The sequence below is a fragment of the Fragaria vesca genome, linkage group LG1 (assembly GCF_000184155.1).
Source record: "Fragaria vesca subsp. vesca linkage group LG1, FraVesHawaii_1.0, whole genome shotgun sequence".
Classification (NCBI taxonomy): Eukaryota; Viridiplantae; Streptophyta; class Magnoliopsida; order Rosales; family Rosaceae; genus Fragaria; species Fragaria vesca.
In genome coordinates this window covers 11,068,446-11,084,317 of record NC_020491.1, presented here as the reverse complement: position 1 = coordinate 11,084,317, position 15,872 = coordinate 11,068,446, and the positions used below count along the sequence as shown (strand labels likewise).

The 15,872-nt window shown below is 39.1% G+C and overlaps 3 protein-coding genes across 4 annotated transcripts in view; all 3 read right to left on the bottom strand.

The window, feature by feature from the left end:
- Positions 1 to 6,121: 6,121 nt before the first annotated feature.
- Positions 6,122 to 10,047, bottom strand: LOC101299124. The gene is made up of 12 exons (XM_004288003.1): positions 9,781 to 10,047; positions 9,586 to 9,687; positions 9,303 to 9,383; positions 9,108 to 9,217; positions 8,827 to 8,962; positions 8,551 to 8,649; positions 8,065 to 8,152; positions 7,571 to 7,942; positions 7,248 to 7,396; positions 6,946 to 7,143; positions 6,482 to 6,802; positions 6,122 to 6,214 (listed from the first exon to the last, which is right to left on the bottom strand). The coding sequence occupies exons 1-12, from the start codon at positions 10,045 to 10,047 to the stop codon at positions 6,122 to 6,124; spliced, it is 2,016 nt and encodes a 671-aa protein (XP_004288051.1).
- Positions 10,048 to 11,088: 1,041 nt separating this feature from the next.
- Positions 11,089 to 13,388, bottom strand: LOC101298829 (patatin group A-3-like). The gene is made up of 7 exons (XM_004288002.1): positions 13,145 to 13,388; positions 12,834 to 13,015; positions 12,546 to 12,720; positions 12,290 to 12,451; positions 11,863 to 12,165; positions 11,317 to 11,492; positions 11,089 to 11,208 (listed from the first exon to the last, which is right to left on the bottom strand). Exons 1-7 carry the CDS (start codon positions 13,283 to 13,285, stop codon positions 11,133 to 11,135), a joined length of 1,215 nt encoding a protein of 404 aa, XP_004288050.1. The 5' UTR covers positions 13,286 to 13,388; the 3' UTR covers positions 11,089 to 11,132.
- Positions 13,389 to 15,016: 1,628 nt separating this feature from the next.
- Positions 15,017 to 15,872, bottom strand: part of LOC101298359 (methionine aminopeptidase 1D, chloroplastic/mitochondrial-like) — a 7,166-nt gene continuing 6,310 nt past the window's right edge. For both annotated transcript variants that reach the window (XM_004288000.1, XM_004288001.1), the window contains 2 exons: positions 15,490 to 15,537; positions 15,017 to 15,371 (listed from right to left, as the gene is read on the bottom strand). In XM_004288000.1, the coding sequence (XP_004288048.1) occupies positions 15,226 to 15,371; positions 15,490 to 15,537 (194 nt within the window). In that variant the 3' untranslated portion in view covers positions 15,017 to 15,225. The remainder of the gene's footprint in view (positions 15,372 to 15,489; positions 15,538 to 15,872) is intronic.

Below are 15,872 nucleotides of genomic sequence, written 5' to 3'. Positions count from 1 at the left end.
ACTCACCTCAAATCCAGCTGCGTCTTCGCACGCACAACACAAGCACAACACCAACTTTGTCAATCACCTAGGTAGCACAAAACAACTTAGTGACCAACAAAACAAGCGATCAACTTCATGACCAACTTTGTCACTCACAACCAAGTGATTACCCTTTACGCCAACTAGCTAAAACCTAACCCAAAGATTTACCATAACGAGGCAATCCTCGTATGAGAGCTCCCAAGGTCACCGAAACCCATGAACAGCCTATGATAACCAAAAATGATTACCTCTATGTTCAGATTCCATAAACCAACACCGAAAGAAACGACTTCCGGTAAAGCCCCAACATACTCAAGCAACATTGAAACCTACAATCTACATGCTCACGTACTCGTATCGACAAGCACAACCTAACAATTACTCCTAACCACGCACCCAACCTCTGCCGAAGGCGCCGTCACGCGCCGCCACACGCCGGCGGCGAGTGGGCCCCACGCGTCACCCTACCAACCTATGAATTAGCCCAAGCTCACAACACAAAACTTGTAGATTGAAGAGAGAGGAGCTTCTTTTATACCTGAGGGTTCAACTAGTTCGGCCGGAATCGGCCGGAAATCACCGGAAACCCGCCGGAAAAGTTAGAATTCACCACCACCACTCCACACCGAGAGTCGATCTTCAAGACCATCGGAAAACAAACCAGGACGCCAAGGAGCTCCTATCCCGACCGTTTCCAAGCTGCGTCGCCGCCGTACACAGCCGGAACACCCTCGAGTCAAAGTCGGGTCCGCCACCCTCCACTGCAGCGTTCGATTCTCTCAAACCAGCTTGAGTCGTCTTCACCCACCTACACAGGGAAGAGCACGCCGAGGAGAGGAAGAGTTTCCGACCTGTGCCGTTGTCTGGGTCGGCCGGAGATGGCCGGAAAATCCGGGTCGGGTCAACCGGGTCCGGGTCGGGTCAGCTGAAAAACTTTGGCAGTGAGGGTGAGGCGCGGGAGAGAAGGGAAGAGAAAAAGAGGGTTTTCCGGAAAATGAAAAGAGAACCCTGTCTTTGTCTTATTTAACACAAAACCCCGGAAACCACAAACTTCTGCTGACCATAACTTCTTCATATAAAGTCCGTTTTACGCGTGCTATATGTCTACGAACTCGTATCGCCATGCTCTACAACTTTCGTGAAGGAAGCTTCCCGAGAAACCCAACCGATTAAAAAGTCAACTCTTAACCCTTCAAAATAGAGCATTTTCACGGAACTAAAAACTCGACTACTTCCAGTCCACTCACTAAACCATAAATCCATACAACTCTTACTTAAATAATTTCCAAAATAATATTAGAAACTAATATGAAAATTCCGGGGTATTACAGAATTGTTTTGACTCTTGTATCAAACTGAGTTTCAACCATGTGTATAAAGTCAATCAAAAACTTTCTTGCTTTGGATTTCTGTACCATTAAATAGACCCAAGTGCATCGAGTAAAATCATCAACAATTGTAAGAAAGTATTTAGCACCTAATGTTGAAGGTTCATTGTAACCTCCCTAAATATCAACATGAATTAAAACAAATGAAGAAGTACTTGAAATTGAACTCGAGGGAAATGGAGTACGAGTTTGTTTGGCTAGAGGGCAAATAGAACACTTGCTTGAATCACAAGACTTAGAAACAAAAGGAAATAAAGGATAAACCCTAGAGGATGGATGACCAAGCCGTTGATGCCAGAGCGTTTGAGAGCTACTGTCAATGATATTGCATGTGCCTTGCTGAACTTTGTTGAGGCAATAGAGTCCTTCCTTCTCAGATCCCATCCTAATCATCCTCCCTGAGCGTAGGTCCTGTATGTAACACACGTGTTTGAGAAATATGGTGATACAAAAGGAATCTCTACACAACTTACTAACATAAATCAAGTTAAGGTAGAATAATGGGACACACAAGACGTTATGAAGTGTGAACTAAGAAGAGAAGGTAACTGAACCAATATGACTGACTTGTGCCCTAGAACCATTGGGAAGTTTAACAAAACGATTATGTGCAATGTATGACTCGGTGTACTATCACAAATAATATGATCACTTGCACCACTATCTAGGATCCAAATACTTTTTTGATTATTTCAAGCAACTTGAAAAGCTTCACCTGAAATCTCATCAAAATGAGGAATATTACCGACTTGGTTGGCTATGGAGGTCTTGTTTTTATTCAAAATTTCCAAGATCTGTTTGCAATCCTCCTTGGAGAAAGGAAAATTCAGGTTTTCCTTAGATTCTGCCATGGCAAGTACATGGTTACTCCGGCTAGAACTTCCGGCAGCCTTTTCATTTGCTTTTCTTTTACAGCAATGCTCAGAATTATGTCCCTTTCAATTGCAGTATTCCCATGTCAAGTGTGCTCGACAAAATTTGGTAGAATGGTTGTCTTTACTGCAAATGTCACACCACCTCAATGTGTTGGCAGGCTTCTTGTTGCGGGCAGGGGCTCGTTTAGGGACCCTTGCAGGAGCCTTCTCGACATCACGGTTTTGCTTGTGAACCAAGAATGCTGCTGCATCCAAGACCTTGATGTTGCTTGAGGCTTGCACTTGTTTCTCTTGGCGTAACGCCATTGCATACGCCTTATTAACATTAGGTAGGGGATCGATAGAGATGATATTGCTTCGCAAAGCATCATAACTTTCATTAAGTCCCATGAGAAATTTCATGGTCTGTTGGTTCTTGACATACTCACCAAGTTTCACTCCATCTTCACAACTACATATTGTAAGACCACATACCGAGTCTCTTTCATCCCACAAGCTTTTGAGCTTGGTATAGAATGTCGTCACCGAGTCTGAACCTTGTTCGCACGCATAGATAGCATTTTCAAGGTTGAATAACTACACCATGTTTGTCTGACTAAATCTCTCCTTGAGCTCGGTCCAGATTGCCCGAGCTGTCTTGCAGTGTTTCACACTTTTGGAAATTTCTTTCGACATGGAACCAGTTAGCCAAGTTTTGACTAACATATCACAATGATCCCATTGTTGTTACTCATCATCTTGAGCAGTTGGTCGAGTGCTGGAACTATTGACAAATCTGATCTTATTCTTGATCGTTAAAGCCATACTCATGGATCCAACCCATTCATCGTAATTGTCTTCCATCAACTCTTGAGGCACAAGTATAGCACCCGGTTGATCAGAATGATGGAGATAGAGAGGATGATTAGAATAATCCCATGGTTTAGGTGTTCGTGCAGGAGGCCCCGAAGGAGAAGCTGCTGCTTCTTTCAAAATCTTCTCCTTCAATAGTTGCAAGGCTTTCTTCTCATCATTGTCCATGGCTGAATTCGAGTTGCTGAGTGTATAGAGAGATGTTGTTCATGTTTTAGGGTTTTGCTGAAGGTAGAGAGGTGTTTGGTCGAGGTTTAGGCCGAGGATCGGCGCTCTGGTACCATAAAAAAGTTTGTGTTTGTGTTTGTGTTTGAGGAAGATTCAATCTTATTCATCAATGTGTTTACAAGGTATATATACAACTTCTAACCCTAACAAACTAGGATTTAACACATATACACGTACACTGTAATCCCTAACTTCTAGGATCACATCGAGATTTCCTAGTTAGAATAGGAAAGCAACATTCTCGTTATTCTGCCTCATCAATTAGGCGGATTCTCTCCTTCTGGACTCGATCATTATCTTCAATAGAACTCAATAGCAGAAGAAAGTGCTTCCACTTTGGTATGGATTTTTCTTTCTTTTTTTTTTTCTTCTTGGCTCGGACTTAATTTATACTTTGACTTTGTTCGCTCACATTTTTGGTGAACATCCAATCGCCAAGTTTTATACTCCCAATCTTTCCTTATGCAAATGGCTGGAAAATTGTCGATGATCCGAAGACTCCTTGGGGTACGCTGGAAAGGGAAAACACAAAACCAAACGAATGAATAAGAAAATCATCAACAAAAGAAGTGTTGATGTTGAGTATTTCAAGTCTTACTAGGACGTTGTTATCACAAACATAACATTCAGTCTGTATATCCAGGTATCACTCTGGCCAAACTTTTGCTTGATTTGTTGATTGAGTTCATCAAGGGTAGTAAACTCATTGGTGATAATGTTGGAAGCCATTATAAAATGAGAAAATTAAATAAAAACCCAAAATACTAGACCTCTTTTAAGATAAACTCATACATATTTTTCTTTTATTTTACACCCACTCCACATAAGCATACATAATTTATAGAGCAAGTGTCTATAATTAATAGTTTTCTTCATTTTTTGGTTTCTCTAATTTGCCCTTCAGACAGTAGAAAACTAAATTTGGTATATTTCTCAACTTTAGCATCAATTTGAAATTCAAATACTAGCTAAAATTTAGTTGGATTTAACTTTGTCATAATCAATTTCATTCTTTAATTTCTTACCATGTTATTACTAACTTGAATGTATATATATATATATATGCTATATACAGAAGTATGTCATTTGTAATAGGATGATACTTTTCATTCCTAAGCTCACATTTGGTGTCTCTCTACATAGTCAAAAAATGTCTAATTGTAAGAAGGTACACGTTCTTGTTATTTGATTAATTTTCTTCTTTTTAGGTATATTATTATATCATTTCTCATCTAATTGAGAGAACATTTTACTCTACTATTTACGTTTCTAATGTACCTATTAAGTAGGACATGATATGATAATATACCTAAAAAAAGAAACCCAAAATTGGGTTTAGGGTATAGGGTTAAGGTATAGGGTATAGGGTATAGGGTATAGGGTATAAGGTTTAGGGTATAGGGTATAGGGTATAGGGTTTAGGGTTTAGGGTTTAGGGTATAGAGTTTAGATCAGATATCTTATTCATATTATATTTTACCTTATGTATAGATTAGAGAATGAATTCTTTTAATCTAGATTTTTTCGTAAAAATAAAGAAAACTACATGATCCTTACAAATTGATTGAAAAATGTTAGTGTTAGAAGAAAAACTCATCATCAAGGTATTTAAGACAACATCAATTATTATATTAATATGTTATAGTTGAATGGTGGCAATTGTGTAAAATTTAGAAAAAATAGGACATAATATTTATCATAATTGATACATTTTAGATGTCTATCAGATAAGAATATTAGGTGGGTTTTATTTAAAACCACTCTTCAAAATTAAGTGTATATGAAAATTCCCCTTAAGAGTTGCCCTGTTGGTTTCCTTTCTCGCATTCGTTGCATCTGGTTTCTCAACAAAATGAATTAACAGTCCAACAATTACTATATACAGTTCAGTGAATCGAAACGATTAGTCAATTACAATAAGGACTAGTGAAAAGGCATAATATTCAAGTGCAGGAGTTTATCCGACAACTATAATTCTGTAACATAGATGCCAACCAAGACAAATCTTCCATCACCAGAAGATCACGAATGACCAAAAAGACTGGCATGTTTAAGTACGTCTTATTAAACCTCAAGTACCCTAGACGCTTTAAATAAACCGGTCAGCGCCTGAAGAAGTAGGATGTCTGATCACACTAATGCAGCACAGGGGAGTAGAGCAGGCTGGAAAATTTTCGACGATGGAAGTTCCTCACGAGGTACTACTGGCGCTACTTCCTCATGACTGCATCAGTGATACTGTGATAGTGATCGCGTTAGGGACATTCTTGAGTTGGACACACAATGATTGTTGGAGATGCCGTGGCAGCAGGAATTGGAGGATTCAAGGAACTAGAGCACATGCTTGGTATAGAAATGGAGGGCGGGGATGCTCTCAATACTTTAAACTTCAAATTCCCTCTTAAGTCTTAAGAGTTGAAGCATCCTTACAAATGCATCTTAAACTTTCCAACAGAAAGAAATGGAGCAAGCAGGAAAGACCAATCCATTTATCCGACAGTGCTTTATTCTATTTCTGACCAACCAACACTGTTTTATTGGTGGCTGCTTTTTCAGAAAGAATGCCCATGGGGATCAAATACATGGGAATCGAAACAGCCAGTGTAAAACATGTTACTGTACCTCCCTTTGAACAAAAAAAAAAAAAAAAAAAACTAAGACGTATATCTATCTACATGGGAAACTCTTATGCACAAATCGAATAAATCAATATAAGCAAAAAACCAAAATATCCATGATTAGTGCTACATCGAATTAAGCAAATATTTGCTGAATGACCATCTCAGCATTTCCATTGTACTGTCCAAGAAGATGGATGGCATCTGCTCTAGGCAGAGCTAGAAATTCCTGCATCATCATAAAGGTTTACAAATTAATTGTACTGAACAAATATGTCTGAAAACAATACCCAAACCAAAAGTTCTTCTACAACTATGTTGTGATGAACTGATGATCAAGGATCTTTTGTAAAGATGGCCAGGGAACAACAATGATGTGCAATTGTGCATGGACAATAAAATTCTACGAAGACGCCAAAACTTGGTATGATTAAGGGTTACAAACGACTTAAAATCTGACAACATAAAAAAGCAAACTTTAGTTCATAGAACTTACCATTACTTTCAGTATTGCATTCTCGTCTACATCTCCAGATGATACTTGAGACAGGCTGCTCCCATCTTCCATCATCCTGGTGCTTGACGATATTGTGACTTGGGAAGACCCACTGGGGCAACTATCAGCATTTGACTTCGATGTTGTGGCAGCAGCAAGCGAAGGCATATTAACTTCTTTCAAGGAATCAATTCTCAATAGACTTTCAAAGTGATCCTTGCACATTTGAAGTTTAAACCACTCATTATGTGTGTGAAGGGTTGCTCTCATTATTTTCATAAGCTGGGGTTCATCAATGCCAAGCCTCTTCCCAATCGCAACCTATTATAGACAGAAAAAAGTCTTTAAATTCCCAGGCGTCATAAATTATAGATAGAACTATAATTTAACATATTAGAGACATCTTAAAAGAATATCTACAGTGAGATCAACTGTAGGTAATTGCATCTGCAGTCCCTACTAACCTGGAGTGAAGTTGCAAGAGCATGCAACGGGAAGCCTTTTCTAAGTGCATCTTCATCAGGTTGGAGCAATGCTAATAAAGTCTCCTTCAAGGGTTTTAGTAAGGATGGATTACTAGCAGCTAAAGGACCCAGATGAGAGCATGCAACCCTCAGAGCACTAGAACAGTCACCAGAGCTGACAAGCTTAAGGAATTCAACCTAAAAGTGGTAGAAGGATTAGATTGTATTTGTATCATCATATTACATATAAAGCTATTTCCTTAAGTGACATTATGGCTAATGGCTGTCCATGATTGAAGTACCTGCTTAAGTTGAAACAGCAGAAGAGGATTTTGCCCAAAAAAGTTCGGGTCCATCACATTAACTTCTTCTACAACCTCTGCAGCCATTCCTTTGCTAGCTAGCTCCTTCATCCCAAGCACAATCTCATATTTATCAACGTTGTTGGCATCTACAACTAAAAATTCTGAAGCCTGCAAACCAGTAGAATTGTCAAATAACAAGCAGAACCAACAATCCTCTTACCACTACCACCTAATAACAGGAAACAATACCTGCTTCTCCTTTGATGAAAATGTATTAGAAACCGGGGAATTTGAGCTAATTCCTTTACTTGTTTGATTACAAGAAACATCAGGAGTAAACCCAAGATCATCTTGTCTTCCCATCCATCGCTTGCGCTTACTTCTTTCTGCACTTATATTGGTTCTGTATCTTTGTGGAACTCTAAGATTTTCAGGCTGATGTGAACTACTGGTGCTACAATCTTCATGGTTGCTGGTTGACTCACAAGCATAACGTAGTTCGACCTCAATTCCTTCCATGCTAGCCACATCAGAATTCTTTTCAGGGGAACCACATCGCTGATCAGTACTAATGGAGACTTCACCATCAGAATTTTTGCTGGCATATTGCACCTCATGAGAACTGTCTCTTGACAAAGAATAACCAGCCACTGATTGGTCAACTTTCAAAGATTTGGAAGGGCTTTGCATTCCTGGTTCTGTCATGGATAGGCATATTAATATCAGTGACAATGTTGAAAAATGAACAACAAAAAGAATAAACTTGTACAGAATGAACCAAAAGTTGAATTTTCACCGGAAGAATATGCAAGACCAGCATCCACAATGCCCCTATAAACACAGTACTCGCGAACAAGCTCATCAAGCAGGGTAACATCAACTCTCATTCTACATATTTCGTTCTGCAGTAGAAAAGTACAAATAAATTAAGACTAATGCATTAACAATCTTGCAAGCTTAAATTGAAGTTGAAAGAAATTCAGTTTAAACTTTAATGTGAGTATCCTTGAGGTTGGGAAGAAAAAAAAAAGATACTTTGTATCAGAAGTACAAGGTCATCCACCCCTTTTCTAATCAATCTTAGTCACTACTGTTATATAGTATCTTTTATGACATAAAATCTAATAGTATGCTTGTTTTTCATTTACACTTACAAATATATCTCAGTTCAGATTAAGATGCCTCAAATGACTAATTTGCCTTTAAGTTATGAGCTTGACGATACAAAAAACAGATCCAAACATATAGGCAATTTTATAGAAAAATTTAGAAAAGGTTTAATCAGTAATTTGAAACTGACCTGAAAAGCCTGAAACAAATCACCCTTAGCAAATCTCAGACTATCTACTGCTCCCTGCCTTGTAAGCTCTACAGCGTGTGCTAGAGCTTGTATGTCCACCTGGTTTTCCAAACCAAACACACAATTATATTAAAACATGCTCAGCGATCCAAATGACGGTTTTACTTGTTCATTATCTAACACATGAAATGAGGATAATCTTTGTGGATCCATGCATCACCCACAAAATGTTTAACTATTTTCCCTCCTGTAACATCTAGGGACAAGAAATCTCACCTCATCAAAAGGAGGTGCTTCAGACAGGCTTTCCTGGGGTATTGCTGGGGGATCGCGCTCCTCAAGAAGCAACCTCTGCGTAAGGTCTGAAATGGGTGATGAGATTCCTTGACGAAGACAGAAGCCCTTGTGTATGCTGCACAAGACAGTGAGCACTTAAAAAAATACCTACAAGAAATATAGTGCATGTGCCTTATACACAAACAGACACTCCCTCACACCCAAAAAGACATTAATGATAACTGTGAGCAACTACTACTCCAAAGTCAAAGAGGTCATACCTTATCAAATAAATCAAGGTCATTGAGAACACTGGATCATAAGCATGTAAATGGGCTCTTAAGACAGTGGAAACCAATCCAGCAATGTCAACCCTCCTCTTTTCAGACCACTATAACACATTTAGCAAAAACATCGTTTTAGCACTATTCACAGTCATTGCGATAAAGAAGAATAAAGTGCCTAAAATATCTCACCTCATTTGCTACCGGAGAAGCTTGATCCTCTTTATCATAAATAAAAGCTAGTAGTACATGCTTGAACTCCTCATACGCTTCCTTCAAATGCAACAAAAATATCAGCATCCACAGTTAAACAGACAAAGCAAAACAACACACTCCAACTCTCCATTTTGCGCAATTCCGACACGAAAAGTAGAGCTATTCAGCTAGTTTTAGTCTCTAGGCACTGAATTCCATCACGAAAACTTAACAAAGTAGCAAAATTTACAGTGCTGAAAAACAGAGCTAGAGTTCGTACCGGATAGGCGTCAAGAGCACACGGAGCCAGAGCAGTTCTCAGGCAACTAATCGCCGATTCCCTCGCCTCCGGAGAGCCTCTCCTCAACAGCTCAATAAACCTCTTCACAACAAAAACGACTCAAAGATCAACACTAAACGAAACAAACGAAAACCACAAAATCCGAAATTCGAAACCCTAGAAAGCTCTCCTGACCTGTTTTTGAAGGCGGAAGAGGAGGCGGTGATCGTCGAGAACAAACGGCGCGTGGGAGCGGAGTAGATCAACGGCGGCGTCAATGTCACCGGCCTCCAAAGAGCGTCTGATCCGGCGGATAATCCGCCGCGAGTGATACGACGACGACGAAACGGACGACGGAGACGACGGCGGAGTCGGAGATGAGTCCTCGATCAGGTTCTCGGATTTGGCGAAATCGATTATGAGAGCGTCGAGGGTTTCCCAGTTGATAGGCATTGAGTCCATTTTTTTGTCTAGGGTTTTGGGGAGATGAGAAATTTGAAGAGATTAGGAAGAGGTGGATGAAGATGAAGCAGAAGAAGGAGGTCGCTTCCTGTGTGAATTTTTATCCCGGCAAACGGTGAAAAGGAGGGAGTGGAGGGGAATTTATAGGTGGTGCTGAGCAGGCGGGTGTGTTTTACTGTTTTACCCGGGTGGGTGAGTTTGGGTTTTTATTTTTTTATTTTTTACGGATGTGTTACGTGGAGGACTAGGAGTCTGGAAGGATCTGTGATGTGGATCAACCGAAGTGGGCTTAAGCGGGCTAGGCGGAGTCGATGCTCGTCTAGGCGGTGTGGGCCTTGACGGGCGGGACGGGTCCAACTTTAGTTTTAGTTCTTTTTAAAAGTAAATGACATTTATACCCCTCGACGTCGAATAATCAAGGTTTTACGGTTTGAACGACGAACTTTACTGTTATGTTTCTTACGAACTTCAAGTTTGTCCGAGCTCAGGCGCCGAAGCCACCTCACCATAAGAAGCACAGACGTCCCAGAATCCAGAAGGCGCATCAACTTCTGATGAAGGTACATACTTTTTGATCTGCTTACTCTCTGTATCTCCAAAATGAATCCCATTTGTTGTTTTGCTCATCAATTATTCAAAAGCTATGTGTCATATATACTTCAGTTTGTTTTCGCTCATCCAAAAAAGAAAGTCACCATTTGCTATCATTCATATGTGTTTGATCTTTACCCTAGCTAGCTAACCTTTAAAGGACACATTATTTATGTCGGTTTTGATTCTGGATGAGCAAGGAAAATTGGCATGCAAGAAGAAGAATATGTCTTTTCCATGAATTGTTGCGAAATGATCACATAGAGTTCCATCAAGAAAATGATTACATCGCTTGTGTATTAACTTTTATCATTTCATAGATCAATCGACAAAACATACACTTCATATATATCATTTCAATTCTTAAACTTGACATATATATTTATTTCAGCTTGAATCTAAGTAATTCGTCAACTTCTAATTCTAGTGGCTAGCTAATTCCCCTTCCACAAGCACAAGGGTGTGTCATGATGATTAAGTACTGCGTGCTATATTCAAATATTGGAGGAGTTAGCTTGGTGGAATCTTGCTTTGCGCAATCTTCTTTCCTCCGATAGTAATTTTGCAAACCTGCCAAAGCTTGCAAATTAGCTTTATATGCTGATTATATAACTTTGTCTACTAAGAAATGACCCTATATCTATCGAAAAAAAGAAGATGACCTTATATATCAATTACCTGATGAGGGCTTTCTCATTCGTGCCTTCATTTCCCACAGGCTCAAATATCCCGGTGTCAAGATTCATCCTGGAAACAGGTTTCTGCAGCAGATCCTCACCAGTCTTCACAAGATCATTCAAGTTCTTCTTTGTAGCCTTGTCCGTCGACGACACGTCCCCGCTCAATGTGTCATCCTGCATCATGCTCAAGATATCACATATCAGTACGTAATGCAGCGTCTACTATGTGCATTTCTGGAGCACAGTGATGTGCGAACCTCTATACCGATATGAGAAGTAAAGGCACAAAATGGCCCTAAACGATTTCCAAATTTCCGAACAGTTATGTACCATTTTTACAAGTTTTTTTGAAGAAGAAAAGAAAAACTTCATAAATTAACAAAAGCCTCTCTAGGGCAACCATTTTAAGTTATTACAATAATCATCGAATACGATAGTACCGGCGTCCTAAGGAAAGCTGCCTCCATCCCTTTATATATCAGAGACTCAGCCCTACATAGATACAGAAATAAAAAGATGAGGGGTTAGAGTGAGATCGACATACCTGGATACGAAGGTAGTTATGCTCACATTCGATGGACCTGAATATTAATGACATGTGAAGGTCGATCATGTCTCCACTAGCAAAAGTGAAAGCATCAACTAAAGGGGAGTGGCCATCTCTGTAGAGCCAGCCCATGATCCCCCACTTTGATGCCATTTTTGCATCGTATTTCTTCTCTATCTTTGAAGTTCCAGTCCCTAGAGACAGCACTAGGTATTTCCTGTAGTCTAGGCTTTGTGGTGCAGCCAGAGCATCTGGATTTTCTGGGAACACGATCCCTGTTGGCTTCATAGTCAGCAATGCCTGGATTCCAGTAAGTTATTGCAAATTCATTTCCACACATATCAAAATAGTTATTTAAGTGTAAAATCATCAATTCATAATTAAGAAGATAAAAAGAGCCGGGGGCAAGGTTTGGCTCTCTTACAGGATTGTTAGCTGCCACACCACCATCAACAAGATGGAATTCCCTCTCGTTTTCTCCTGAGTCTCTAGTTTTGAAGAAATGAGCTGGAAGATAAGTAGGAGCCGACGAAGTACCGATGCAAACATCCGATAACAATGCGTCCTCTGAAGCATCGATCTCTGCCTGCGGATCGATCATTTAACAACAGCAGTTTAAGAATTAAGATCATATATATGCTGTATATAAAACGGTCGTAACATGGGTACTGTATACGTACCTCAAAGGTTGAGAAGACATGGGGTTGAAGCAGCTTGATGTCAAAAGTAGGAATGACAATTCGTGTAACAGTTTCATGCAGTCTTCGAGCTCCAAGTACCTCACGAAGCATCTTTCTCAGGTACTTGCCATCATATTTTGGTCCAATCAAAGAGAACATTCTCATAATTCTCCGACTGTGTACGTACATGAATATTTGCCACAAAAGTTTTTCGGTAAGAAAACAAAACAATTAATTCATGCAAAATAAAGAAAAATAAGTAGCAGATTCTTATCGAGTATGGTTAACCTGGATTGAGGAAATATTCTTGGGCAATGCTTAAGATAGAACGGGACTATATCTTTTGCCTCAAAAAGAGGTCTCTTTTTCTCATCAGGTGCTGTCAACATGGTTGTTATTAGCCCTCCAGTGCTTGTTCCTGCAATCACATCAAAGTAGTCTGCAATTCGTGCTTCTTCTCCATCTAATTCCTAAACAAAATTAAGAAACCGTAAGTGCAACCATAAGGATCTATTAGTCCATGCACTTACGCTCAGTAAAAGGTACCAAACGTATATGTAAATTATCAATGTAAGATTGTATATATTTGCAATGCATACTTGTAATTTGGATTCAAGGAAACTCAAAATGGTTCCAGGAATAATGCCTCGAATCCCACCCCCATCAATGCTTAGAACAGTAATTCTATCACCATAGCTTGATGGGATAATTTCTTGACGGAGAGAATCTTCCTTCCCCATGACTTGAGTTTCAACTTTCAACTACGTACCAGCTGCCTATACTTCTAACTAATACACGACCGAGTATATGATCTGATATATATAAACGAAGGCTGCTAAGTAGGTAGGTTTAACATATCAGGTCTACATATATATAGCTAGCTAAATTTCCATTTCAACGTGCATCAGGGTTTGCTCAAATAAGGAGTCTGTTGGAGATGCTTATGCTGGTGCTCGGGTCAAGAGGAGAAATTCATACTCGATACGTACTTAAACCATCTTAATTGACGTTGAACCTAGCTTAAGGTAAGCCATGCATGCATATGGATAAATTAACATGATGAAGAAAGAAGGGAATGTATTAATGTTAGTCTTATAAAAGGTTGCTGTCAACTGCATGCTGAATTGCTGCGTCCAAAGCTTAAATTGCCCAAGTTCGCACAAAACACAATTCATCTCCAATGTCCAAGTGCCAAGTCTGAGTAGGAGCATTACCTTGTACGTAAACAACAGTATGATTTGGTTGGAGATGGAATCATGAAGAGAAATTAGTTTTCAGTGGATCCAAACCTAGACCATCTTTACTGACCAAGCAGAACGTAATAACATCAATAATGTCATTCAACAGTCAAATAATGTAAAGCGAAGCCGACAAAATATATGTAGTTTGCAAACAAATACCTCTAACTAGAGAGTTGTCGTATACCATTTGGTGATTGAGAATTCTATAGCTATCCACCTGCTTCTTCCTCGATGGTTATCTGAACACCATCATGGTTTTGTTTACTTTTCCAATATTTGAAGATTTCGCTCTGCGTTTGCGAAATTGCGTGGCTGCTGCCTACCAAACACATGCTCTTCATAATCTAAGTTGAGTTGGGAAACTTTAGTTGGCAATCGCCGAACACCTAAACATGTATGATGTATCGTAACCAAATGGTTAATACTTGATTAATAGTGCGAATGCACCAATGAACCACTGTATTCACTATTCAGGATATCGGTTTTAGGGGTCTGCTAAAATCTGGGTTAATACTGTACCGATTATATACTTGTTGCTTCATTTACCTTGCTTCATAAAACAATTCTATAGAGCAAAGTACTCGGTGTAACAAGTATTTAGTTCAAAATTTACATCAATGTTTATCTCTACTATGTAGTTTAAAGGCTTCAAATTGAAGTAATAGATGACGGATATTAGATTAGGCTTCAAATAAAGATTCCTAGCAAAAACCCCCTTTACACCCTAAGGAAATACTTCAGTCCTTATGGAACTCTGTATTCCAAATCAATCTGTTGAGTTCATTTCTTACCACTTGGTCGTTGTTTGAAAGTGTTCATAATTCATTGATATTATTTTCATAAAGCTAATTCTGTTTGTGGAATAATCCAATGTTTGTGGAGTATGTGCTTATTGCTGGTTCATTGTAAGTTCTTCTCCATCAGTCATTGTCTTTGTTGTTGATTACTTTTCAACCTATTAATTTTGGAATTTGGTAAGAGTTTGAAAAGAAAGTGGCTGGGTCACCTTAAAGGCTCAAATTCATTGATGAAAATGTACTTAATCTTCTACCCTACTCCCCTCTTTTCTTTTGCTTCCATTTCTTGTACCTCTTAACTTGCTTTGCTCAGAAATTGAAAGTTACAGGACACAACCATACTTGAATACTGGAGCACGCGTCACCATGAGATCAACAAAAATGAGCAACAAGACAGGCGTACACGAAAGAAAGATGAAAATCTATGGAAGAAGAGGGTTGATAATGAAAGAAACGATCCAGTACATCAAAAGAGCATGTGTAAATCGTTTCAGTACTTATAGACTAGCTATGAGGGATTTCTGTAGTGCAACCTCCAGTACAAAATTCTAAGTTGGAAGATGCCTATCCAATTCAAAATAGAAATTTGGAAATTGCAAATTTATGGGTATCTAGTATAAAGTTTAGCACCATAATGAATCACTAACACTGAGTTAGTATCTCAGCCCCATCCTTGGTTATTAAGATAGTATGTTCAAACTGTGCTGATAAGCTTCCATCTTCTGTAACAACTGTCCAATCGTCGTCCCACATTACAGGATTATAGCTACCAATTGTTAACATAGGTTCTGCACATACTTGTAGATGATAAAATAAGCAACTTTATATGCAAAATAGAAATGTTCTTAAACGCATGCAATTGCATACAAAAGTTTAAGGTAGGTATAAATGTCAGAAATGCATTACCTATTGTGAAGGTCTGATTTAACACCATGCGTCCACTATCATTGTTTCCTGCAAGAAATAAGAAACATCACTTTGAAGGGAATCTGCCCAGCTATTGGCAAATATTGTAGCTGCATATCGTGTGTGGGCCGTGCTTACGTGCATGCATATAATGTTAAAATTAATGACACTAATGATGAGAACAATGGTATTAATCGCATGCTTGAACAAATGTCAGAACAGGTGGTCCATTCAAGATCCGGTAAAGAAATGTACATAGTCAATCAGATTACAGTCCCCTAATCACTTATAGTTTTAGGTTTGAGGAGATATGTCTTATAAGACAATCAGTAGGAGATGTCTGACTGTCAATTTTAATCAGCCTAAAGATGATTTATAGACGT

Excerpts from the sequence above, each read along its gene's own strand:
- LOC101299124 (XM_004288003.1), bottom strand. The coding sequence starts at position 10,047 with ATGGACTCAATGCCTATCAACTGGGAAACCCTCGACGCTCTCATAATC. Across the intron at positions 9,218-9,302 it reads CTTCTCCGGTAGCAAATGAG|TGGTCTGAAAAGAGGAGGGT; the intron begins GTGAGATATTTT and ends AATGTGTTATAG. Across the intron at positions 6,803-6,945 it reads CTCTTGCAACTTCACTCCAG|GTTGCGATTGGGAAGAGGCT; the intron begins GTTAGTAGGGAC and ends TGTCTATAATAG.
- LOC101298829 (XM_004288002.1), bottom strand. The coding sequence starts at position 13,285 with ATGGGGAAGGAAGATTCTCTCCGTCAAGAAATTATCCCATCAAGCTAT. Across the intron at positions 12,452-12,545 it reads ATGTCTTCTCAACCTTTGAG|GCAGAGATCGATGCTTCAGA; the intron begins GTACGTATACAG and ends ATCGATCCGCAG. Across the intron at positions 12,166-12,289 it reads GTGTGGCAGCTAACAATCCT|GCATTGCTGACTATGAAGCC; the intron begins GTAAGAGAGCCA and ends ACTGGAATCCAG.